The 27,502-nt window shown below is 39.2% G+C and overlaps 1 protein-coding gene across 2 annotated transcripts in view; it reads left to right on the plus strand.

Moving 5' to 3' along the window:
* LOC126470773 (heat shock 70 kDa protein 14-like) overlaps window positions 1-19,818 on the plus strand; it is a 198,111-nt gene extending 178,293 nt beyond the window's left edge. Inside the window, exons 8-10 of one of the 2 annotated variants that reach the window (XM_050098779.1) lie at window positions 11,513-11,701; window positions 19,347-19,405; window positions 19,667-19,818. In XM_050098779.1, coding sequence (XP_049954736.1) covers window positions 11,513-11,701; window positions 19,347-19,405; window positions 19,667-19,757 — 339 coding nt within the window. In that variant the 3' untranslated portion in view covers window positions 19,758-19,818. Of the gene's footprint in view, window positions 1-11,512; window positions 11,702-11,965; window positions 12,120-19,346; window positions 19,406-19,666 lie in introns of those variants that run through there. The other variant, XM_050098780.1, reaches the window with a different exon arrangement.
* The last annotated feature ends 7,684 nt before the right edge of the window (window positions 19,819-27,502 follow it).

Consider the following 27,502-nt stretch of genomic DNA (forward strand, 5'->3'; position numbering starts at 1 on the left):
GCCCCAAGGTTGCCTCCTCTTTCTCAGTTCTGGATCTTTCAAATCGTGCTCTCCCTCTGTGTTCTGCCCTCCTCAACCTATGAAAGAGAAGAAGAGAAAACATAAATACCAGGACAAGGCCCCCTCCTACAATGTCTCCTGTAGGTGTCATCTCCCCCACTCACAACCTGAGTCTGACATCAAATTTATGTGACGTGACTGGCTCCAGCCCATTCAACTCCCATTTCGATACCCGCTCAGTGAGGAACTGTAACGAATACTACCTTCACTTCCCAGAGTTGCAATCCCGTATTGCCTTTCACTCATCAGCTTGTGTTGTTCTTGAGGAATCTCATTTTACTAATGCTCACTTACTGTCCCTTACTGAGTTCTGTGCTTTCTGTCAGAACCAGGTTGGCCCATTGAGGGCTTCTGAGGGTGTCTGCATGTTGGTCTGTATGGATATTGTTAGTACATGGGTCTCATTCATACCACATTGGAAGCGGTTGCCGTTTGGGTCCACTTGGACTCTGCCATCACAGTTTGCAATCTCTATCTCGCTCCCTGCCAGGCCACCTATATCTGCTGCCCTAAATGCTCTCCGGCAACTCACCCCTCCCTTCCTCCTCCTTGGGATTTTAGTGCCTATCACCCTTTGTGGGGCAGTGCTTCTTCATCTAGTCAGGGGTTCCTCCTCGACCAGTTTCTTGTAGACCATGACCTGTGTCATCTTCATGATGGTTCCCCTACTCTTTTAGTGCTGCATGTGGCACCTCTGCCACTGATTTCCTCTCTTCCCCTCTCCTCCTTCGTTCCTGGCCGCCACATGATGACCTCTGTGTAGTGACCATTTCCCGTTGGTTCTCTCATTCCCTCCCCACCTCCTGATGACCAGGTTTCCTTGCTGAGATTTCTGTCATTGTCCTACTTACACACATACACACATAAGTACACATAACAATATCCAAATTGAAGGAAAATTGCAATATATGAAAAAAAATTACACTTTATAAAATATGGAGCAACTTGTACAGTACATGACATATGAACACTTTCTTACCTCTGCCACAACCAAATTAACTCAATGTAGAAATCATAGCATTTTGTTTATAATATTTAAACATTTTGTCAAAAACCAATATTGTCAATACTGCACAAAATGCTGGTGCTGCAATCTGCATTCAAGTTGATTCAGAACTACACGTGATGAGACCTTTCAATGCTTAGATAATATTTTTTTGTATTAGAACCCCTTTTCTTCCACCAACTTTGAGGACTCTTTGCTCGGAGAATAAGTACGGCATGTTGCTGTGGGGATATCAATTTCACACAGAATATGAGAGAAAGAAACATCACAAATATCATTATCAGGCCAATAGGAGGACGGTGATGCATGACCTTACTGTAACATATCCTTCACAAATAACCTTCTCAACAATTCCCAAATACCAAGAAGAGTCTCATGCACATGCAGTATAGCAGTTGGGCTGCACAGTGCATTCTGGCCTTAGTGGCACAAGTGCATCTGAGAAATCATCCACAATACTAAAATCTGTATCACAGCTCAGCCTTTTTGCTCCAATCTCGGTTGGTGATATTGGTACAATGTGATGCATAGATCGTGTTCCAGCAATTGTTTTTGCACTTGGGAAGTGCTGAGAAAGATAATGTCTTGCTTGTACCATTTCATTTTTTGAAACAAAGAGAATTGAAATGCCTTGCAGGTTCTCGTGACAGAATTCAAATACCTGTGAAGCTGTAAGTATTTGATCTTTATAAACTCTTTGCAAACTTGTTTTTGTAACAAGTCTTTCAACACTGCCACCAGTACAATCACAGGGAGATTTGCCATGGCGGGTAGCAAAAAATGACCCACTGCACTTTACGTTGAAGTTGTGTTCGTGGTAGCAGATATTTCTGAAATCCTTACCATTTTTGTATTGTGTAGTACAACCATCAGTGAAATATTCAACATACACAAGATGAATTTCAGGGAATTCACACTTTAAAAAATTCAATACAGTTTCTGAGGCTGGTAAACCAAGGCAACATCATGTTCTAGGTCATCAGAAACAATACAAATACTTTTTGCATGCAACTGTTTGTCCTTTTTGTGATATACGTGGACAGTGTGAAGAGTGCAGCTGCCATTGATCCAATGGTACCCCTGTACTTCATCTTTAACAACAAAATTGCAAGTTTCACTGAAATCCATTAAAGTTAACACTGATCCTTCTTCATTTTCATATAATCAGACTGTGATTGAGAAATAAGAGTGTGGAGTAATTTTTCAATTTTCTTAGTTTGTCGCAGGATTCTGATAGAGAAGTGATGTGAACAGTTAGTCATTCTATGAGTTGATACCCATTGACTGTATTGAACCATCTCATCAGGAGCATAGTCTTCTATTTCATTTTCTAGGTGAGTTTGAAGCAATGAACTGGTGGGGCATTTTTCACACAGATGAAGCATAAAGACTGTTATTTATATCACATGTTATTATTTTAATTAGATCTTGGTATGTTTCCTAATAGAAATGGAATTTAGAAGCAATTTAACATTTTGGTGGTAAATGCACACACATACGGTATGTGTTCCTGATGATCCTGCAAGCATACATTGTTTTGGTCGAAGAGAAGCAAATTTTGAGAATCATACTTTGCTTTCAGGATAGTTTTTTTTTAAATAGAGAGAATACAGCAAATTTTCTTATGTAGAGAGAATCTGTGCAGGTACTTGTCTTTGTGTTTAACACACACACACACACACACACACACACACACACACACACACACACACACACACGAAACACTTAAATCACAGTATGAATGACCATTGCTTCGCCATAATAAAAGCTCTTATTCTTCACTAGTCAGTTCATTCACACAAGTTAGGGCATTATCACATATATCTTGCAGATACTGTCCAAGAAAAGACTGCCTACTTGTACTTTCCATGATGCTTCAGTCATAATACCAATATTTGTCGTAAATAATTCAAAAGATGATTGGTGTAACCTAAAAAGTAGTTAATTAATGAAAAATCATTCTATCCCATTGTTTCATTACAAAAGTATTTCACATTATTATTGTAACATTAGGGGACTTACTTTTGTTTTGGAACGAATAGTTAAAAACTGCAAAAATTGAATTTTTAACCAATAATTGTCTCTGTGTACAGCTCGGTACAAGAGCTCAGAACTGCATGCTCAGTGGACACGTGACACAAAATCAAAGGAACTGGATGATGCAATACATATAGTGGCAGCAAAACGGTGTTCTCAGATATGATTTGTTCCCAGGGAAATCCAGCGTAGCCAACTCCAGCAATTTAGTGGTGACATGGTAGTCATCAATTAGCAACTTAAGTGTTTCTTTTACAGTAATGTTGTTTTTTACACTTCGCATTATTTCTACAAACTGATTCGTTTTGCATGACATAATGGAATACGTAGTGTGTTCATGGTGTTTGTAAATTTTTCAAAAGTATCTGTGAGGAGGCAATACCTTTAAAAAAAAGCTATAATGTCCATGCATGGATTTTGTTTAAAAGAAATTATTTACAATTTTTTCTGAGATGTAGATGATGGATATGTACTACAGGAAACATGACTATAAAAATATAAATATTCCTCCTTAACCCTTTAACTGCTCTGGACATGTTAATGCGTGTGCCTTTGTACCTGTCCGTGTGTGCTCTGAATGTGTTTACACGCGCCACCAGTCCTTCTATCTGGTACTGTGAACGTGTCTACGCGTAGGCATGTTCAGAGTACCAGGTAGGAGGACTGGTGGCGTGCATAAACGCGTCCAGAGCAGTTAAAGGCTTAACTAAAAAAAAATATCAAGTTTCCACTGCAAAAACTGTACAAACTATTGCATTTTTAAATTATAAAGGAGCTCGTTTATGAAAGCTTGAATTCCTGAATCTATACAACTTCTTTTTGTGATAAGTGAAAAAGTAATTTACCTACAACATTTACATTTTGAAAATGTGAATATATCTAGGTAAACTTCTGCTACCCAAAATTTCAAGGATTTGCTTGTCAATGGGTGTCATTTCCTAAAAGTTCTGGATGATTTGATGGGGAATGACCCCTATGCAATATTGGGACATGCGTTACCATGAAGTAACAGCACCCTTTGTCACACACCATTAGACAACAGTGGTTTTTGACGGACATGCTGCTTCATAAATATTCTTCATTCTCCGATGTGATGTCTACCGGTATGTGTTTACTGGTATGTGTTTTTCCGTTGCTAAGAAAAGAACACCACCACGTTGATCCTGTTTGGACGCATTGGGTAATAATGTCGCCATTGTTTACCTTGCTGCATTTACTGCACGAATGTCAGAAAGGCACGAATGCCACACTAATACCTTGCCAACAAATTGGTACTTATATGTCCGCATCAGACTCACCACACACAATTCAACAAAAACTGACATTTTGATTACACAGAATGGGCATATGATTAGTGAGTCTGGACAATTTAAATCTGTAGGTATTCAGATAGATGGTAAGTTGTCATGGAAAGCCCGTGGGTAGGATTTTGTTCAAAAATTGAATGCTACTACTGATGAAGTTCAACCATTAAAGATGTTTTAGAACCTGTGACTGTTTATTCAATGTAAACACACAGAACTGGAACCAATCACTGTTTTGCAATAGTTATTTATTCATTCCATGCACCAGTTTTCAAGCCTTTTCAGGCTCATCTTCAGATGGTTTTCAGAAGTTGCATAGCTATTTCAAGCATAATGCTGGATGCTGGTTTGCAACAGTATGGGCTGCTTTTGTTGTTAGTATCCATCTGTTTGCCTCCATTGTGATGACCAGTTGGTACCACAACACTCACTTTCCCACAATATGTATGCACATGCTAGATGCTGGCAAGGTTTCATTATCACAGTGTATATGTGCAATATTGTGTAAAATTGAGTGATGTGGAATGAACTGGCCATCACAATGGAAGCAGTCAAATAGATACTAACAACAAAAGCTGCCCATACTGTTGCAAACTAGCGCCCAGCATTATGCTTGAAATAGTTATGTGACTTCTGGAAAACCATCTGAAGATGAGCCTCAAAAGTTTTGGAAACCAGTTCATGGAATGAATAAATAAATATTTCAAAAAAGTGACTGGTTGCAGTTTTATGTATTTACTTTTAATGCTGCTATATTCTCCATTAGAACAGTATCTGAAGTACGTGATAGCCCAACATGAAAATTAGTCTAAGTTGCTTATTTCCATTCACTTGTGACCTATGACATTGTATTGTAGAGTATTTTTGGCTTAGAAAAGAGAGTTCAATCAATATGTTGTGTAAGTTTGAGAATCTCTTGTCAACCCTGTTCAGGAGCCTTGAAACTTTGACATTGGCATCTCAATATATACACTCATCATAAAAAGTTAAGCATATTTGCAAATTACCTACCAATAATCACTATGAGCATTACTTTTGTGTTTATGTAGGAAGGTGGTTGTGTAAATGTTGTGAACTCATTTGTCGTTGCCACTTTCCCTCATGGGCGTTCCTTTTATGTGTATGTATGAAGGTGGTTGTGTACATAATGTGAACTCATTTGTCGTTGCCACTTTACCTCATCAGGGGCAGTGCAATCACGGCTTGTAAACAAATACAGTACACCAGAGCTATGAATGCACAGTTGTCCGTGTGCTTCTTAATGCAGCAGAATGCCTCAGCACAGGCTCTCCATGGCAGACTGTATCAAAATTGTCACATAGGTGGGATTAAACACAAGACAAGTTGACATTGTGAATATTGTTCATGTTAATCAAAGTGTTGTCTCCAGACTGTGGAAAAGTTCCAGGAAATGGATTCAATAGTGGATCGACATCGCGAAGACCGTCCACGCAAAACTACAGCAGCTCAGGACCGGTATGTAATGATATCTGCACAGAGACACCCTATAAGGAGAGTGACTACTCCGTGTCATGAGCTTCAAGAAGCCACGGGGGTTACCGCAAGGACCCAATCTGTGCACAACAGACTTTATGATAGGGGTTCGTACAGCTGAAGACCTCTCAAGACTCTAGCACTTCGTCCACATCACAGGGGTGCTTGCGTAAGAGGGGCTAGAGCACGTGAACCTTGGATACGACTCCAATGGACCAAAATGCTGTTAACAGGTGAATTGCAAATAGGCTTGCATCCTGACAACAACTCTATTTGCATATGGAGGCGAAAAGGGGAATATAGACATCTCTAAATGACTGTGGAATGTCACCAACAATCCGGTGGCTCAATTTTATTATGGCCAGGTATCGTGTAGGGCCACCGCACACCACTCATTCCAATTGAAGGCAACATGACTACTGCAGTGTATGAAAACAACATTCTACAACCCATAGTCAGTTGTTTTGCAGAGACTTCACAGTGTGTGTTGGTATCTGACAGGATGTGAGATCTGAGGAATGGATTGGTTAGCATGCTCCCCTGATACAACTGCATAGAGCATACATGGAGCGTGTTCAAAAGAGCGATTTCTAGTCGTCAGTATCCTCCATTAATGACTGAAGCTCTCAGGAATGCTGCCATTGAGGAGTGGGACAAACGTCCCAAGAGGCCTGCAATGATTTGGTACTGAGCGCGCCCTGTCCCATTCAAGAGTGCCTGAGGGTTCGTTGAGGACCTACGCATTACTGAACAGTGTGCTATACAAACCATTTAATGTTTTTTGATGTTGGAGGTCATTGCAACTTTTTTTCCCAAATGTTCCTTTTTCATTTCATAATTGGTTCCAAGAGAATGTATAGCTTTCATTTGCATAATACTCCGTGACATCAAAAAATACAGTATAAGATATCTATCTTATTTTGAGATGCGAGAACCAATTATATGCTTAACTTTTTTTAATGGGTGTCTATTTTCTTTAGTGTCGTTTGTTGTTAACAATATGAGTGTATTCCGAGAATTAGCAACTAGTAGGCAGAAATCGAATCTGCATTTGTATTGCGCCTTGACTCTTGTACAGAAAGGCATGCAGTATTCTGCTGCATTCATTTTCAGTAAGCTGCCACAAGAATTAAAAAACCGTAGCAGTAATCTTTGCACTGTCAAGTCTAAACTGGAGACTTTCCTCATGGCTCGCTCTTTTCAATTTTTCAGGGAGTTCCTGGAAAACAATTAAGTTAATTCTGTATTATATTGTTGATTATGCTAGTATATACTCGCAGCTTGTCATCTGCATGGGATTTGTGTGTATTTAATTTTTTGTGTTATTACTTTTCTGAAGTCAATTTCATATACTGACTTCATTCCATGACCATGGAGATTTGCTACTTAATATGGTCCTATGTAGTACATGTAAAATACATTATAAATAAATAAATAAATAAAACAAAGAAGATGAGCTCAATACCAGGGATGAATTTCAGGCTGAACTGAAAGAAACTTTTGGTGACAATCAACAGAATGTTACAACAACAGAAGAATTCATCAAGTGGTACAAGCACATCAAGGAAAAGCAATAGAAAGGAAGATGGTTGATTCCTGAAAGTAGTCCCTGTGGAAGTTAAAGAAGAACACCATGATCTCACTACTCTCATATACCAGATTGTAAGAGAAGAGAGACAGCATTTTGTGGCAGCCAGAACTGTCAGACCAAGTACACTCAAGAATTGGTGACCAGTAATGTACACCCCATACATCTGGAGGTAATAGAAAATGTTGAAGGAGAAGTGTATTGTTCTTTGACACTAATCTCCACCACCTGTGGGATGTGCCATGAAAAATGGACTTGGACTTATGTTGCTGTTGTCAGATGATAACCCAGCATCCAACTAACACAGGTACAACCAACTAATCCACCATGTAAAATGCCCTGCAGAAGAACAGACATTTGAGGGTGGAGGACAACAAACAGTTTGTTTTCACTGTTGGTGGCGTGGATACTTTGTACGCTACTGCAGCGGAAGAAGACTATTAGATGACTATTATGCCACAAGACATCAGCAATCACAACAGTGCTATTCGTACCAGTCAACTGCAAACGATTACAGTCGATCTGTGGACCGAAGCTAATCACTGTATCCACAATGGGTCACTTCCCAACACGCCATAGGCATTTCCTGTCACTGTACGGAGGTACTGGCCACTCGGCTAACCACCGAAAGGCTGCCACAGATGAAAATCGTCTGCGGACAACAGTTATCGAGATGTCAGGAAAACTCACTGACATCATTCACGGCCGACTGCGTCAGGTGCTAGTGAACTCTGGGGCTTCTTTTTCTGTTATGTCAAATGCTTATTGCTAGCTAAAGAATACTGCATTCTGTGATATGAAAATAATTGTGTGGAAGTCACAAAAAGGAAATATGTGTAGCTGACAGGAACACATATTGCAGGAATAACTATCGATAACAGAACACGGCCTTTAAAATTTGTCATTTAAACAGAACAAAGTCACGATATTATTTTCAGGGGAAACTTGCTGCAGGCATCACAGTGTGGAAGATCAGAGCTCCAGACTGATAAAGCTATTTCAACAACCACAGATAACAAAGATTGCTTCCGGGCATTTGTTCGCCACCGAAGTCGTCGTTACCCCTTCCTCGACGTCGAGACATCTCCCGAAAGAAATCTACAAACCGGTAGTGACAATAAGCATTCTAGATGGGCGAGGAGTGTCACGAGCAGCCACAACTCGTCCCTAAAGGTACATGCTCAGAGATAGCCGAACCAGTCCAGGAGGGTCAGCTTAGTGACACCGGTGAAGAAACGTGCTCTACTACCACTACAGACGACACAGGGAAGGATGCTAGTATCAAACTGCCGATAGGACCTGACGTCACCGAGGGACAGTGTCAGTTGTGATCCTTCTGCATCAGTTTTCGGACGCTTTCAAATCCCGAGTGAAGAGCAGCCAGGGAAGCAGCCTATGGTAAAACACCGAATCGACACTAAGGATAATTCACCGATTGGCCAGCACTCGTATAAAGTTTCTCTGGTAGAATGACGGATGATCCCGGAGGAAGTGGAAATGATGCTGCGAGGTAACATCATTGAATGTTTAGTGTGTCCTCGGTCCTCTTCGATGGTCTTCTCTGACAGTCCTTGTGAAGAGCAAAGATGGCACATGGCATTTCTGTGTCAGATCTCGGGTACTGAACAATATCACAAAGGAAGATGTCTGTCCGTTGCTGTGTGTCGATGACACCCTGGACTTCTTCGACGGAGCAAAGTATTTCTCAGTTACGGACATGCTGACAGAACATTAGAAAATCAAGGCTGACCGGGAAAATACTGCACGCCTTCCACACGCGAATGGCCTCGCAGTACACTTTAGTAACAGGTTGGCAAGTACGGTCTCTATGTACGTCAACACGGAACAGAGAGAGTGGGATCGATACTGCCTGTAGTGACATTCGCACACGACTGAGCGAAGCGAGAAACTGAAAGCTTCTCACTTTTCTTTCTGTTCTGTGGTTGCGAGGCCAAAATGACTATGGATACCCTATTCCTGTTTCGGCTGGACGATACTCGGGATGACTAAATGAAACGCATTACAAAGACCGAAGGAGCAAAGCAGCTGGCTCGAATATAAACCCTGTATGCCCAGATTAAATACCGAATGCACTCTTAACGCCGAGCACCGACCGGTGAAGTACAGCCGAGGGGAGTCGGTACGGAGTTTTATACCTGTGCGGATAGTGAGACTATTGAAAATGTTACTGTAGTCCTAGTTTGGGTCTCGTCGTATCCTTAATCGTGTGTCGCATAATAACGTATGACATTGAGAACTGTAACCCTTTGTCACGAAGACGAAAGCACGAGTCCTCTGTGTGAAGCCCTGGTACACTCCAGAGACACACACTGACGGTGGGAGGTTCGAGAAAACTGAAGACCGACTCGAGGATCCTGGAGCTTTGAAGGGAGGGGCTACTTTCGATGCTCGTACTAGTGAAGGGGATATAATGACGTGACCACAACGTGAGAATCCACCAGCACTGCCATACGGAGGACCGTTGACGAGATCTAGATCTAGGGTGCTGTAGTCTGCTCCAGCGAGAACTAATGATGAAGCGAGCTGTGGCACGTGAAGTGTAGTGGTGTAGTGTAGTGGTTAGCATCGTCAGCGGGTGTGCTGTTGGTCACGAGTTCAGATCCGACCACCAGCAATTATTTGTTATTTAGTGTTTATCATTTCTGGGAGGTTCTAGAAATATCTTACGTTTGTAATGTTTTAATAATCTGGAGTGTTAAATGTCTGTATAAATAGCTGTAGTCTCTATGCAGGAGGTCAGTTCTGGTCTGGGTACTTTGGTGTCGATAATAAACATGCTTTGAGTTCTAAGTGTCGTGTTTTTGTTTTGATGTGACAATATTTCTCACAGACAGCAGCAGTGATCCACTACAATTCCAAACTAATGGTGATGGTATGCTGTCTTATATTTAATGAGGTAAGAGTCGCATTCTGTTATCACAGTACATTTACTTGCTTATGAGATGTACAGTTGGCACCATAGCATTGTTTAAAATGAAATGCAGCATCCATGCAGACAGGGGAAAGTTGTGGATGTATTTTTTAATGTTCTATGACTGGGTGTCATTGACAGAAAAACTGGTTTTTCTGGAAACAGCTGCCGGTCATCTTGCAGGAAAATTGTTGGTTTCTGTTTTGAATGCTGACACTAATGACTGAGTTTGCATATTCTTCCAGTAGTTTCATTCAATGATGTTTTAGGCAGTAGGTGAAACAGTGAAGGGTTGGCATTGTGTGGTCACCTAGGGCTGATGTCTTATCAGGTTTTTTTTTTTTCTGAGATAAAGAACAGTGTGCAGTAGTACAAACATCAGGTATTAATCTATAAAATTTCTAAACTATGAGCAGTTATATAGGTTTATGACCAAGGAATAATGGATAAAAATGATAATGTCCTAATTTCTTCTCATGTATATGACAGAGAGGTGTATGATGCCTTTTGTTAATACATTTGTGCTTAATAGATTTAGTGATAGTGGCTGTGTTGGAGAGACAGCATGATTGTAATCAAAACAAATGGAATAATTAGGTATAATGTGATAAGGATGCTGTGAGATCTTCTATTGGTTGTTGGAGTAACAGTTACGTGCCCTATTACAAGAACAGACAATTTTGCCAGAAAATGCTTCAAAAAGTAATAGAGAGAGAGAATCCTAATTAATAACTGATTTTTAAGTAGACCAAAATAATAATATTTAAATCAATTGAACAAAAAGTGTGAGAATACCTTGAATGCACCACATTTCCTGTATTGCTATTTTCAAGTTCAATTCATTGTGACATAACCTTCATCCACTTTCGTGTGAGATAACATAAAACTATATAAAACCAACAAGAAATCAAATTTTTTTAAACTTTTGTCATATTTTTCTGTCAGTTTTCTTCCTAACTTCTTTTGTGTGTTTCATTTTTATCTACTAATTCACTTTGCTGTGGTTCTTATTTCTTTACTGAAATAAATATTAAAAATGTTGAATACTTTAATATGTCATTTGGCAGTTTCATGTGGTCTCTGCATTTCAGGCAAATGATGATAAAGTGTTGGTTATACCAGCACAGACACCTGTTCCGGTCAAGGTCACAAAGAGTCTTCCATTGACACTCTCAGGAGAGAGTATAGTAGTTCAGGTTCTTGAAGCTGATGATGATGATGATGATGATGATGATGATGATGATACAGACAAAGAACAGGGAGCTGTAGTTTTAGGAAATGTAAGTAAAAGTTTGTACACATTCCGTCTAATAATTTTAGTAGATTTTTTTGTAAAAATTTAGCAGACAATTTAATTTTAAAGATGATTGTGTCCCAATTCAAAGAGTGGCATTCTTAAAGAATGGTTTAATCAATATGTGAATAATTTGTTACTCTGCTAAGTTCAACAGGCACCATATTTCAACATTATTGAACACCTTTTGTGACGGGGCCCTCACACACTTAATATGTATGCGCAGTAATATTGTGCCAATATATTGCAGGAAAGTGCAAGGCCAAGAACAGCACAATACAATTGCGCAATATTCATGCCTTTGTAGTGAACATGTTGGTGCGCAAAAATGTGGAACTCATTTGTATTGTTGCTTGCCTTGCAAAACACAAGCGGAAATTATGCAGAATAGATGAAATTAGCCTGAAAATCTTCCAGTACATGTTTCAATGGGCCACTGGCTCATTCACTGTGTCGTAGCTTCATAAACAACAAAAACTAATTAAAAATTAAACAAGGAAATTGTAAATTATTGTGTACACATGCTGTGTTTTCTGTGTGTCCTCTACTGTAACAACTGTTGCAAAAAAAAAATAAAATAAAATAAAACAATTATTTACTGATTACTAATTGAAAGCTTATGTGATCTGATGTCTGTGGAGTGCAAGGAAGAAAAACATTTATGCTGACAGGACAGCTGCCCTGATCCTATTTGCCAATTCTGAAAACTGCTATAAGTAAAATAAACTTTTCTGCTGACTATCATGACACATGGGCTTCAGTTCCCTCTGCCATTTTGGACAATGAGGTATATGGCATCTGAGAAATGAAGTTTGTGCCTGTTTACAAAGTACTGCATGATGCTTTAATATACATACTCCAGCACACGCCCTGATCTTTTGTCATCTAATTTTTTCATTTCTCTGCAGAAATTCATTCAGTGTAAATTGAATTTCTCTTGATCTCAGTAGGAACTGCTGTTTATTGCACATCACTGCCCTTACATGGTACAATATACATTGCCATATAGTGAATGTGTGTCAGAATTGTTTAAAGCTCTCTAGTCTCCTTCAATATATTGTACAGACTGTCAATACTGCTCATAGAGGTTCAGTATTATTGCAAAATAAATATTGAGCATGGGAGGGCTTCTCAAGTTTTTGAGCAGATAATTCAGTACGTGCTTCCTCCTCAGTTAAAGGTTGTGAAATCCCTCTGTGGGTCCAGGGTTTAGAATAGGCCCGAGGTATTCCTGCCTGTCATACGAAGTGACTGAAAGGAGTTTCACACGTTTTGGCCTTTATGTGATGGTCCTCTGTAGGGTTTGATCTCCATTCTTCGGATTTTCCCGAAGAGCGAGCCAACTGGGGAAGGGTGCCTTATAAGGTGGATCGTGTCCATCGTGCATTGAGATCTTTAGCCTACTTTCTTGTTGCTGCATTGCAGTCCTGCCCATTCTCCATCTCTTGGGCGAGCACACCTTCCTGGGTTCATTTTTGACCATGCACTATGCAGTGTCAATTTCTACGTCGACGATGACCATGGACTTCTTTGCACCTGATATCCAGCTCGGTAGCCAGTCCGTTGTGGTGGGGCTGCCACATACCCTGTTGGTTGTAGCCCCCCGACCACACAGGGATCGCTCTGCTGATGCCTGCGCCATTATCTCCCTATGTATGCCAAGGGGTAGATGCCCATCCTCCGGGGTATCGGGACTCCCGGCAATGGCCATCCTGCCAGGTGGCCTTTGCTACGGCTGGGTTGCGCCTGTGGGAAGCGCCCCTGGTCAGAGTGGGTGGCATCAGGGCGGATGGCACATGATGAAGCGTAGTCCATCATCTCTTACTGGTGGTGAAACACCAGCCGTCTCTAAGCGATCATGAGCTCAATTCAACGCACAGAAGTATGACCCCAAATTATTCCCCTCCCTGGCCACACCATGGGAAGAACGTCATGCTAAGGATGGCAGCGGATCTTATTCGCGCCAGTACCTTAGATGTTCGAGAGCTGATGGGGAATCTTTCATGACAATGAAGCCTCAGTTTTTTGTTGAGCATTTAGAGGACAAGTTTGGGAAGGTGGAGGACTTGTCCAAAATGAGATCTGGGTCAGTCTTGATCAAAACAGCATCTTCTGCCCAGCCATGGGAGTTACTTGCTTGTGACAAGCTGGGGGATATTTCTGTAACCATCACTTACATGGTCCAGGGTATCATATTTCACAGAGACCTTCTTTTGCAGTCCGATGATGAGCTGCGCACCAATTTAGAGCGGTGAGGTGTACATTTCGTGTGGCGTGTCGACTGGAGTCCGAAGGATAATCAGGTCGCCACCGGTGCCTTCATCTTGGCCTTTGAGGGTGATGCATTGCCCGAGAAGGTCAAGGTGATGGTCTACCGGTGTGATGTAAAGCCCTATATCCCTCCCCTGTGCTGGAAGTTTGGCCATATGTTTTCCCGCTGTACTTCTAGCGTCACATGCCGAGATTGCGGACGCCCATCACTTCCCAATACTCCATGTGCCCTGCCTCCCATCTGTGTCAGCTGTGGAGAGCACCATTTGCCTTGCTCGCCTGACTGCAGGATTCTCCAGAACGAAAGGAAAATCGTGGAGTACAAGACGCTAGACAGACTGACCTACACTGAAGCTAAGAGAAAATTTGAATGCCTGCATCCTGTGTGTATGACATAGTCTTAAGTCGCTGCTACAGAATTTCTGGCACAGTCAGCTCAGTGGTGAAGGCTGGAATTTGCATGCCAATACCACAATTGGACATTCACTGAGTGACGATAAATGGCCTTTCCAGATTAATTGGTCAGGTGACCGTTGGTGTGTATGGCATGAAACATCTGAAAGCAAGGGGTATCAGGCTGGAGGTGGGAATGGGGGTGTGGGACATTCCAGCAGAAATGCGATCTATTGGCTGGAGCCCGCTGACATCACAGTGAGGCAGCACAGCATAGCATAGCACAGCAGTTTGATTATTCAGTAAATGTACTGCACCACACTTGCTTTGGGGTGTTATTCATTCATTTTACTTTCAATTTGGTTCAATACATAGTTGAACAAATTAAATAAAGTGGCATGACAGATGTATTACACATTAGGAAATGATAATTAAGATGAAACATAACTCACTTGTTTGGTGTAGAAACAGATGGTAGTGTAGACTGTTCCACATTTCTGTTGCCGTTTATCAGATGAAGGTGAAATCCATAGCAGCTTCCTCCTTGTGCATATCTCTTTATAGTTTCCAATTTTGCTTATTGATTCAGAGACCTAATCCTTAAATGAATGTTCTTTTTCCTACATAAAGAGCAATAACTGTGTGGAAACTGTTTCAAAATAGAGCACAGACACTTTACAACATTTTTTTGTTTGCGCACTCTGTTTCCATTAAAATCAACAAATTCTCCTTCAAACTGCAACATGTTGTTTTTCCATGCTCGTATTGGAGAGTAATGATCATCGTGAGATGTAATTGATATCCAGTCTGCAATAGACTCTTCTAATTCACATTTTGCTACTGGAATACCTAACAATTTATCATTGTTTTGGTACTTAAATGCAGTATAACTTGCAATGTATTTCACTGCATCTGGAAGAACATCCAGAATTGCTGCACAACCACACAGTTTTACCTCATCCATACAAATTATAAAAGTGGGTGTGCGTATATATGTATGCATGTATGGGGCATTCAGAAGCCAAGCTGACTGACTACATCAAATGAAAATGTTCAGTACAAACAATTAGTTATTGAGTTATTTTAAAAAAAGCTCTAAAATTTTTCAGCATATTTAGAATAAACTGATGTTAAGGTTACGTTTTCAGCACTTTATAAATATATAAAAAAATTCAATGGCTGTCTCTCCCATAAGAAAAACTGCTTTGTATGGAGTGAGTCACACTGCCGACTGAAAGGTGTTGACAAAATATTGTGTGGTTTGAAAACAGGCAATTTTATGAAACAAATAAACACAAGCAGGACCATTTTACATGAAAAAATCACAAGTATTAATGTAAGTAATTAAATAGTACTTAATGTACAAGTAGAAAATGCGGTCTCCCCCCCCCCCCCCCCCCCCTCTCGCACACCATGGAGATCAGTCTTCATGTACTATAAAGAAGACCATGTGGAACATCAGCTAGACTTTCTAAAGGTCAGTTTCCATTTTTTGTGGGGATATTAATTTTTCCAAATGGCATTTCTGGCGAGAAAGTAGTTTTATATTGGATAGCAAATGGTTCAGCCGTCTCAGTATTGATCCATCTCATTGTCAGCTAGTTAATTGTTTCACCTTCAACATTTGTTTTCCTATGGGTGATACATTTTTCTAAGTTTGCTGTTGAATGGAAGTTTTCGTGGTTCATTTCTGTTAGGTAATCAGTGTTACTTTCCTTGCAGCTAAGAACATCATCATACTGATCTCTTAGACAAAAGATGTGATGACTAGTTTTTAGTCTCTTTTTAATAAAAGAAAAATCTGTATCATTTGGAAGGTAACTGTGTCCTGGCGGAAGGAACTTTTAAGACAATAGTTTGTGTTACCTCTCGTATTTTGCAGGTATTTTATAAGACGGAGAAAAACATTTGTGTTGCAGTTTTGATTGCTGCATGAGCGAGAGTATGTGAAAATATGTTTGCCATTACTGCCATGGAGAGTCAGGTGTTCTATTAGACAAGAGCTTATTTCTTGCAAACCTCTCGAACCACCAGTTTGGGACCATACATACATACATGTTATCTATTTTGTAATTAAACATGAACACCAAAATCATGGACATAAGAGATCTGTACGACATTTAGTTCGGGAGGTATGAGGTCATAAACAGTGAATCCGTGAAAAACTACTGCATCAAGCATGATGGTTAAATTTATTACTTCTTTGCTGCTAACTCAATTTGCAACACATTTCGGAAACAGTAATCGCATGTGCCACTGAATGTACCTAAAAGACTGTATCATTACATGACATACAGTACAGGAGATATGACATTACACACAGAGAGATTCTTGAGAAACGGCCACACCATGCATGATTTTTTAATTTATTACTTCATTACTACTAACTCTATTCACAGCACATTTTGCAGACTGTATCACATATGCCACTTTATGTACCTGCAAAATTATGTCATTATACAGCATGTAGCTCAGCAGATACGATATAAACATTAAGATGCCTGAAAATGAAACTGCAGGTTGAAATTCGCTAGACATATAGTCGAAATATATGTACAAATATGCATGAAATATGTTAAATATGTGTGAAATAAATTTGACATGTAGATATACGAGCAAAGCCGTCTGTAAACAACTCATCGTAAACCCCTGGAAAAATTTCTGATTTGGTACACACACTGGTTACAATTTGGAAAGAAATACTGATGGGGTAGGAACTGCCAGTCTCTTGTTTGGATGACTGTGATAATGTGGGGAGAGAAAGGAGGAGGAGGGCAGATACTGAGGGGGGAGGAGGAGAGAGGCACAGATAGGAGGAGACGGACAGAGCTAGGGGACAGAGAGGGGAGAGGAGGAGATTGACACAGAAAGGAAATGGCAGGAGATGAACATAGAGGGGGGGGGGGGGGGGGGGAGAGACTCATAGATAGAGGGGGACGAGGAAATGGACAGAGAAAGGAAAAAGGATAAGATGAGATGAACAGAGAGAGGTGGAGGAGGAGAGGGAATGAGCAGATGGACGGATGAGGAAGCAGCATATTGACAGGGTGGAGGTGGGGGGAGGAGGAGGATATGGACAGAAAGAGGAATGGGAGGAGGTGGTTAGACAGAGACAGGGGGAAGGAGGTGGACTAATAGAAGATTGGAATTAATACGTACCATGGCAATTCCAAATACTCAGCTAGCATGTTAATAAATTTTCTTAGACATTCACAGCTTCTGGGATTTCTCGCGTTGGTGATCCCTCGACAACATTTATACAGAGTTAATTTGTAATAAAACTTAGGGATACAGAATCTGGGTCGACATACACTGAAAAAGACTCTGCATTTAACTCTTCAGTAATTGGTGTGTTTCCAGAGAAGGAAGTATCACTTGCATTACCTGGAAATTTAAGGAGACACACCTCATTTCTCTCTTCAAATACAAAATATTTCTAATCCTCATACCCTAGGAGAAAATTTTTCCAAGCGATCTTCATTTAGTCTGGAAGTTAATATGTAGCTGACTTTCATACTTTTTAGACTTTCAAAAAGTCCAAAGAGAGATCTTATTGACGTAATGAAACCTTTTTCGAAAGGCAACAAACTGTCTCTATCACCACCTTGCACTCGGGAACAAATGTCTAGGAGTCTCTTTAGAGTATTCTCCTGAATTGTGACATTCATTCCACATCCCCGTTGCAGAGGTGAGCATTCATCTTTTGGAACTCTTAGAGCTCGAGAAATCAAAGACACCAATAACGAATTCATTCTGCTTTGCACGTCGTCTTAGATTTAAGTGTGCTTCAGTAATGTGGTGTGTTGTCATTAGGTCACTTTTTTATGTTTAAAAATTTATTTTAAGATAATTTTTTAGCTATAATTAATTGGAGTGTTATTTATGCTCTTGCTTCTTACCTCTTTGCTTACATCCTGGCTTTGTGTAGTTTATTCTCCATGTCAGTTTGTGCTGGGGATTGCTTTGGGTAGTAGCTTCCTTCTGGAAAGTAACCCTAGAAGTTTGTTTCTTGAATCTCATTCATAATCTTCAGGCCAAAATTGAATTGAACGTGCATGTACAGTTACCACATTCACTTTGGCTGCATGTTTGTGTCGAACTGTTGCTCATCTTTGGGAAATGCGTGATAAATAATGTTTGTTATCTTTTGAGCAATATTAATGCATTGTGCCACAACCCAATTTCAGTGACCCTTGCTCACGATTGACACAAAACAAGTTATTTTCTTTACACGCACAGCCACAACAGTTCTCAAAGTGACATCAAGGTGTACAGAGGCGTCGAAGAACTTCTTGCTCACCAGGAGCCAGAATGGTTTACCTCCTTATTCTGCTGTCCGTGGGAGGAGGGAACATTATGGTCTGGGGAATGTTTTCATGGCATTCCCTTGATGATCTTATCATTGTGGAAGAGAGAGTGCAGCAATGAAAGTATGCATCTATTCTTGGGGACCATGTTCGCCCTTACTTGCAATTTGTTTTTCCTAGGCACGTTCACATGTACCAGCAGGACAAGGAGCATGTCGCACAGCTCACTTTACACATGTGTAGTTCGAAGAGGGCCAGGATGAGTTGACTGTGCTCTCCTGGCCACCAAACTCCCCAGATTTAAACCCGATCAAGAATCTCTGGGACAACCTCGATCAGGCTGTTTGTGCCATGGATCCTCGACCGTGAAACCTAGCCTAATTGGCCACAGCACTGGAGCTGGCATGGCTCCACATCCCTGTTGGCACCTTCCAGAACCTTATTGACACTTTTCTTGCATGTCCTGCAGTGGTCCGACACTGTGTGTGTGTGTTCTTGCAATAATTATATCAGTTATCAGCATCACTCAGTTCAGTTTGTGTATATATTGTTATTTTTGCAATTTGTTTAAACATTATGTTGAAGTCGAAGAATATGTTTTTAATAAAGCAAGCAGTAGCTTTAAATGTCCTATACAGTAAATGCAATAAATTGTTTCAGCTGACGCTTGATGATGTGTCGGCTTCCAGCAGTTTAACTGCTGAAATAAATGTAAACAGGTATGTAAATTTCATATTTTTGATTGTGAAGAGGGAGGTGGTTGTTGTTATTTTAATGTATGAATAGTCAGCAAATAAATGTATGCCTACCACATATTTGACCAGTTGACTGACCCGCATTTTTTTCTTTTTTATTTATTTTTTTAAATTTTTATTATTTGCTGATGTTCAAAGTTTAAAAATTTATTTTTATGGTATGTGTTGCAACTTTGCTTTGCTACTCTGTTGCCTTTGATATTCATTCACTTTTCTCCCTTTTAGTATTGGAAGTTTGCATGCAAGCATAACTGATACTGCAACAGAGAAGAAATCTTCCTTTCGACGAGGTCCTCCGGCATCAGATGGACAATAATTCATTTGAAAAATTATATGTTGATATTGCCTGTGATATTAAAATAAAATGTTTTCATATACTTATTGAGCATTCAGCCATCCTCTCCCCTTTCTCTCCTTACTTGTTAACAGTAGTAATTAGAGACTGGTTTATATGCATTTGGATGTTGCTTATGCATTGGCATATTTGGCTCCTTCTCACTGGTTACTGCATATTTTGACTAAAAACTAGTGACGATGCATATTTTCACCTATGTTTACAATATTTTAAAAATTTAGATGGGCAGTCTCTAGCTCGATCTAGTTTTGATGTCTTACAGATTGACCGCAACCTAGAACTGCATGCAATCACTAACCGAGAGGCCACTGCATAGTGAAATCATTACAGAAGAGGAACAGGAACAGGCAGACAGTCAATGCTCCTGCACTGGCTAATCCAGGTTAATCCCCTCCACTGTCATACCGTACGCGTCGGTAACAGTTGAATTAAACTAATCAAGCTTTCAGTCGCATGTCCGTGGTTTCAGTTTAGCTTTCCATTTACACACAGTTGAACGTGTTTACAACATGTTGTGTGCCATGTTGCCTTAAAAAAAGAAACGTCATTTCGTGGATAGCTGACCATCCTGAAACATTTACATATGACGAAATTGCTTTATATTGTCAAGTTTGTGAGAGAAACGTTCCGTGCAAAAAAAAAAAAAAAGTGTCAAATAGACCAGCATGTCAAGACAAGTCGTCGTATCACAGGAATGCAGAAGAAAGGACCAGCAAGTTGCAGTACCAGGGATTTGTCCAAAGGAAAACAAAAAGTTGGTTGAACATGGATGTGTGTGAAGCATTCACTGCAAGCACCATTCCTCTTCACAAACATACAAACCCTATCCTCAAAGGCTTCCTGCACAAATAATGCTTAAATCATAATATATACCAGATGAATCAACACTGCATAAAAATTACATACCGACAATTTACGTAAATGTTCTGGAAGAAATACACTATGAACTCGAGGACAGCATTATCTGGATTTCAGTTGATGAAACTACAAACACTTGTGGCATTTACATTGCAAACTTAATTGTTGGTGCTTTAAAAGAAGAGCCTTCTTCTACCTATTTAGCGGCCTGCAAAGAACTTGAAAAAGTAGATCATCCTATGATTGCCAGATTTGTGAATGAGGGTATTAGAAAAATATTTCCAGAATCTTCTGCAGATGAAAGGGTGTTTGTGTTTATTTCAGATGCTGCTCCCTATATGATCAAAGCAGGAAAAGCCCTCAGTGTTTTATCCCAATTTGATTAATGGGACGTGCTTTGCTCATTGAGTACATCACCTTGCTGAAGGAGTACGTTCCACATTTGTGAATGTCAATAAACTGATTTCATCCTCAAAGACAGTGTTTCTAAAGGCTCCTGCTTGCATCAAGACGTACAAAGAAAAAAACACCAAATGTGCCTTGACCTCCCGAACCAGTGGTAACTCGTTGGGGTATGTGGGTTGAAGCTGTGTTTTTTTTAAATGAACATTTTGAGGCCATTAGAGGGATAGTAAACAATTTCGATAGTGCAGAGACGTTGGCAGTTTGCCAGTGCAAGGAAGCTTTTAATGATTCCTGTATTAAAAAAGACATTGCTGTGATTAGTACTCATTTTCTCCCATATACCTGCAAGTATCAAAAAGCTTGAAACTCAAGGTTTGGCATTGAATGAATCTATTCAGTTAATGAATAAAATTATTCTAGTGAACTCCTCATTGCTGGAGGTATTCCCAAGAAAAGTTCGAAAACATTTTAAACAATAATCCAGGCTTTGAACCCTTGTGCCAATTTGATAGTTTTATTAATGCAACAGGTGAACTTTTACCAGAAACCATAAGTGCCAACATATTGTAACTGTGGGCATGTATAGTGTCAGTATAAGTGGGTATAATTTAGCATCTTACACTTGTAGATATAGGATGGATGAAGGAGTTTCAATTTTCATAAAACAAGGGTTAAATGCAAAACTGTAGAAGTAAGCAAATTTTGTGTTGATCTGCACTTTGAGTTTTGTGCATGTGAACTTCAGCTAGATAATGTAGTATTGATATTAGCAACAGTCTACAGGTCCCCATTAGGAGACTGGGAGCTATTCATGAAAAAGTCTGTCGGACAAAAAGTAGTAGTCATTAATCTGTGGTGATTTCAATGTAAACTTTCTAAGTAATTCTGATAGGGAAAGTGAACTATAAGTGTTATTAACAACATATAACTTAGAATCAGTGATCAGTTTCCGTACATGTATAGCGCAGGACAGTAGCTCGCTAATAGATAATGTATTTGTACAGAAAGAGGATGTATAACACACGCTTTCCCTGTGGTATATGGATTGTTAGACCATGATGCACAACTGATTAACTTACAGAACCTAACAGGGTGTAGAGTCCAGAAACCATTAAGTAAAAGTGTGAGCTCGCTCAACCCGGCATCTATAGAGCACTTCAGAGAAAGCTTAAGAAATGTTAATTGGGGAGATGTATATAATGAGCCAAATGCTAATGATAAATGCAACACATTTCTTGATAAATTTATATCCCTTTTTGAACATTGATTCCCAAAGAAAATTACTAAATGTAACACCACACACTTTTCAAAGAAACCTTGGATTACTACAGGTATTAAAGTGTCTTCATAAAGGGAAAGAAAACTGTGTGAGACAGCAAGAACTAGCAAAGATCCAGCAGTAGTTTTACACTATAAAAATTATTGTAACATACTAAGAAAAGTTGTAAGGGAATCAAGAAATATATATGTTAGAGAAGAAATTAACAACTCCGTAAAAAAATCAAATCGATATGGAATGTTGTTAGGAGGGAGACACGAAAAGTAACTGCTGGGGTTGAATGAGAGCATCCTAACCAACAGTACACAAGTAGCTAATGTATTTAACAACCATTTCTTAAGTGTAGGAGAAAAAATTGGTGAGAGCAGTTCAAAAGAAAAAGCCAGACAGTACATGGAAGAGTCTGTTTTGAAAAAATGTAGTCACATTAACTTTCACCTAACAGCCTCTTGTGAAATAAGTAAAATTATTAAATCTTTGAAAAATAAATGTTCTGTTGGAGTAGATGAATCTCTAATAAGATATTAAAACAATTGGAGCAATTACAGCTGATGTTCTGATTCACACATGTAATGCATCACTAACTCAAGTTATTTTCCCAGACAGGTTAAAATATGCCATTGTCAGGCCTCTCTACAAAAGGGGGACACCACAGATGACAATAATTATCGGTCAGTATCCTTGCTTAGAGCATTTTCAAAAATCTTCGAGAAAGTAATGTACTCGAGTGGTTAGCCATCTCAACAGTGATGGGATACTTAGTAAATCACAATTTGGATTTCAAAAATGCTGTTCCACTGAGACAGCAATATACAATTTCATTGTCCACATAATATAGTCTTTAAATAGTAAAATGTCACCAATAGGAATTTTCTGTGACTTTTCCAAAGCATTTTATTGTATGAACCATGACATTATGTTGCAGAAATTACAACTATACGGTATAAATGGAATAGCATACGAGTCATACCTATGGAACAGGAAGCAAAAAGTTTCCTTACATAGGTCCAGTGAATTAAATAAGTTTGCCACTTCATCTAACTGGGATGAAATTACATTAGGTGTTCCACATGGTTCAATCATGGGTCCCCTTCTGTTCTTGATATATGTGAACGACCTCCCTTCCTATCTGAAACAGGAAGCTGAACTTACACTGTTTGCTGATGATACAGGCATAATTATTAATCCAGTTAAAGAAACTCCAATTGAAAATTATACAAATAAGGTCTTTGGAAAAGTCATTAATTGGTTTTCTGCGAATGGGCTTGCTCTAAACTTTGAAAAAACACAGTAAATCCAATTTTCTGCTGCAAAAAGTACAGTTTCTTCAATAAATATAACACATCAACAGAAGTCAGTAGACAGGGTAGAGCATACTAAGTTTTTGGGTGTACATATAGATGAGAATCTTAATTGGAAAATTCATATTTTGGATCTTCTAAAGCGACCAGGCTCAGCAACTTTTGCAATCAGAATAATTGCCTATTTTGAGGATGTAGAAATTAGTAAGCTAACATGCTTTGCATACTTTCACTTTCTGATGTCATACGGAATAATATTTTGGGGTAACTAAACATTTAGACAAAAAGTATTCACTGCTCAAAAGAAAGTGGTTAGAATAACTTATGGGGTTCATAGTCGCACATAATGTAGGCATCTTTTTAAAAGATTGGGAATTCTTACAACAGCCTTGCAGTACATTTACTTACTAATGAAATTTGTTCTCAACAACATGGACCACTTTAAAAACTACAGTGACATTCATGATTATAATACCATAAAAAAGAAAGACTTACACTATCCTTTACTCAACCTATCATTGCCACCGAAAGGGGTAAAATATGCTGCTATAAAAATTTTCGACAAATTACCGGATGAAATAAAATGTCTGACAGACTGCAGTAATAGCTTCAAAAATAAATTGAAATCATATCTCCTTGACAACTCCTCCTATACCATAGATGAATTCTTGAAGAGGAGTAAATAAATACACAAGTATAGTATATCCATTTTGTGCAATTTAAAGGAATGGGGTAAATAATAGAAATATTACTCTTTAACTTAGTATTGTGGAAAAATTCTTATTTCATATGTGCATTGCTTGTGGACTTGACACGTTCCACATGATAACGGCTACTGTACCGTGTGATTGATCAATGGAACATGTAAAAAAAAAAAACAACCCAAATTCAAATACTGCTCGGTTATCTCAGTTGATGTAGAAAGGTCATTTTCTGCGTATAAAAATGCTCTGAGTGATCAAAGACACAATCTTACTACCGAACATTTGGAACAGTACGTGGTTGTTTATGTTTACAGTAGTAGAAAAATGTAAAATAAATTGTGAATGATTTGGTCCAATAGTATTAACTAAAAGTTAATGCTGTTCAAAAAAATTTGTGATTGTATGTTGTTTTTTAAATAAAATATTTCGGAGTTTTTGAGCATGACCCTCTGCATGCGATATATCTCGAAGTTGGTCCTGTACATATCGATTTTTTCGCTGCGACTCACTCGTACCACATCTGCTTGTTACTGACAACAATAGCAAAGAAGGAAGTTCTTGAAACATGGTATGCATCCCCATTTTGCAAATTTTTATAAAATAATTACAGAAAGGTCTCCTTCCTAACCTCTACCAGAAAGTATTCGGAAAATGATGTCAGCTTTCTAAATGTACAGATTTTTTGTGTGGCCAGTGCTCTTCCTCATAATTGATAGGCACAGGTTCGACTTTGAGATATAATGCACACAGCAACCATGTTTTTTTTTATTATTTGTTCTTGCATATTTCATCAATTTTCATGCATTTTTAAGCACGTTTCATGCATATTTTAAGGTTTTTATTATGCATATAATCCGGTCTCTAGAAATAATACTTTAAACTGCAAATTATGTATCAAGAAAACATAGGTGTGTGTTCGTTGATTCATAGGGTTTTGGTAGAAATGTAATGTACCATTGATCATGTTTCTTGAACACTAGTAAGTGTTACACATATCATGGATTTATTTCAGGATGCATCAGGATGAGTAGTTATGGGGTGTGGGAACATTAATGCCAATATACGTAATTCAGTTTGTTGTAAAAGTCTTTACTCCTTACCGCTATTACATGTATGTGTGATCACATTGAGCAGAGTGCTGGAAGAATGACTGATAATTACAAGCCTATACATGCTTCCACACTTCTAGTCATTTGCTTGCTATGTCTCTGACATGTTCATTGCTGCTGCCTCTTGCTGATGTTGCATAGTCAAACTGCGAGGTCATTCACACACTGTAGATAGTTTCACAAGAGCTGAGTGGCAGTATGAACCTTCATGTTGTAAACACAGGATGTATTGTGTGTCCCACAAATCATGCCCACTGACAACATAATAACTTCCAATTTTCGCGGTAGTTCGATGAACTGTTTCGAGCTGTACATTCCTCTCAGGGAATTTGCGTCACCATTAGCTCATTAATTATCAGCAATCTGCGTACTTGCTGTAACAAGTTGGAAGTAAAATTGGAAACTTGGTTGCTACTTGTAGAAGACAGTGAGCTCTATTGGAAGATCCAGTGTAACTAATAATACGCACCACTTTGGTCCAGAATTGGTACCATTATCTTGAAAAGTGATCTAGAATGGTCAAAATATAATGATTCTCATTTTTTTTATTTTGCTAAGGAACAAGTAATATCCAAATCAACACATTCAAAAAGTTTCTAGGAGTTCTTGTAGAGATCGTTTTGTTTTGCCCATATCATTCTGCTTATTCCATAATCATAACATGGAACATAACTGTAAGCATCTGCTTTCCAGTTTGACTGCCAGTAGAGTTGCACTACTCATAGGTTACTTGCTCTTTCGCGTCTGTCTTGGGAATGGACTGCCATGACTTTCTGTTAACACTTGTTCTCATAGGCTTTCAGGTACAACAATAAGGTTACATTTATCACTGCTCTTGTAAGGTGTTACGCCAACTACTTCAAATTTAGAATCTTGTTTCCAGGATTGAAAGTACATATTGACTTATCACATGTTCATCAATTTTGTTCTCTGCCTTTTGGGGAACACACTCTGATGCTCTTACTTAATTAGTTCACATTACTGTGTAGTTTTCAATGTCGATGAACTACTGTGAATTGGTACTCACCTAAATGTGATGCCCACCTAGGTAATCTACTTCTGGGATCCTTCAGTTTTAGTAGCCAATTCAGTTCTGCATGATACGTGATGGCAGTGAATTCTTTTCTCACTTGTGGTGGTGGTGGTGGTGGTGGTGGTGGTGGTGGTGGTCTTAAGTCCTGAGACTGGTTTGATGCAGATCTCCATGCTACTCTAGCCTGTGCAAGCTTCATCTCCTACTACCTACTGCAGCCTACATCCTTCTGAATCTGCTTAGTGTATTCATCTCTTGGTCTCCCTCTACGATTTTTACCCTCCACGCTGCTCTCCAGTACAAAATTGGTGATCCCTTGATGCCTTAGAACATGTCCTACCAACCGATCCCTTCTTCTAGTCAAGTTGTGCCACAAACTTCTCTTCTCCCCAATCCTATTCAACACCTCTTCATTAGTTATGTGATCTACCCATCTAATCTTCAGCATTCTTCTGTAGCACCACATTTTGAAAGCTTCTATTCTCTTCTTGTCCAAACTATTTATCATCCATGTTTCACTTCCACACATGGCTACACTTCATACAAATACTATCAGAAACGTCTTCCTGACACTTAAATCTATACTCGATGTTAACAAATTTCTCTTCTTCAGAAACGCTTTCCTTGCCATTGCCAGTCTACATTTTACATCCTCTCCACTTCGACCATCATCAGTTATTATGCTCCCCAAATAGCAAAACTCCTTTACTACTTTAAGTGTCTCATTTCCTAATCTAATTTCCTCAGCATCACCCGACTTAATTCGACCACATTCCATTATCCTCGTTTTGCTTTTGTTGATGTTCATCTTATATCCTCCTTTCAAGACACTGTCCATTCCGTTCAACTGCTCTTCGAAGTCCTTTGCTGTCTCTGACAGAATTACAATGTCATTGGCGAACCTAAAAGTTTTATTTCTTCTCCATGGATTTTAATACCTACTCCAAATTTTTCTTTTGTTTCCTTTACTGCTTGCTCAATATACTGATTGAATAGCATCGGGGAGAAGCTACAACC

This window comes from Schistocerca serialis, chromosome 3 (genome assembly GCF_023864345.2).
Source record: "Schistocerca serialis cubense isolate TAMUIC-IGC-003099 chromosome 3, iqSchSeri2.2, whole genome shotgun sequence".
In the NCBI taxonomy this organism is placed as follows: domain Eukaryota; kingdom Metazoa; phylum Arthropoda; class Insecta; order Orthoptera; family Acrididae; genus Schistocerca; species Schistocerca serialis.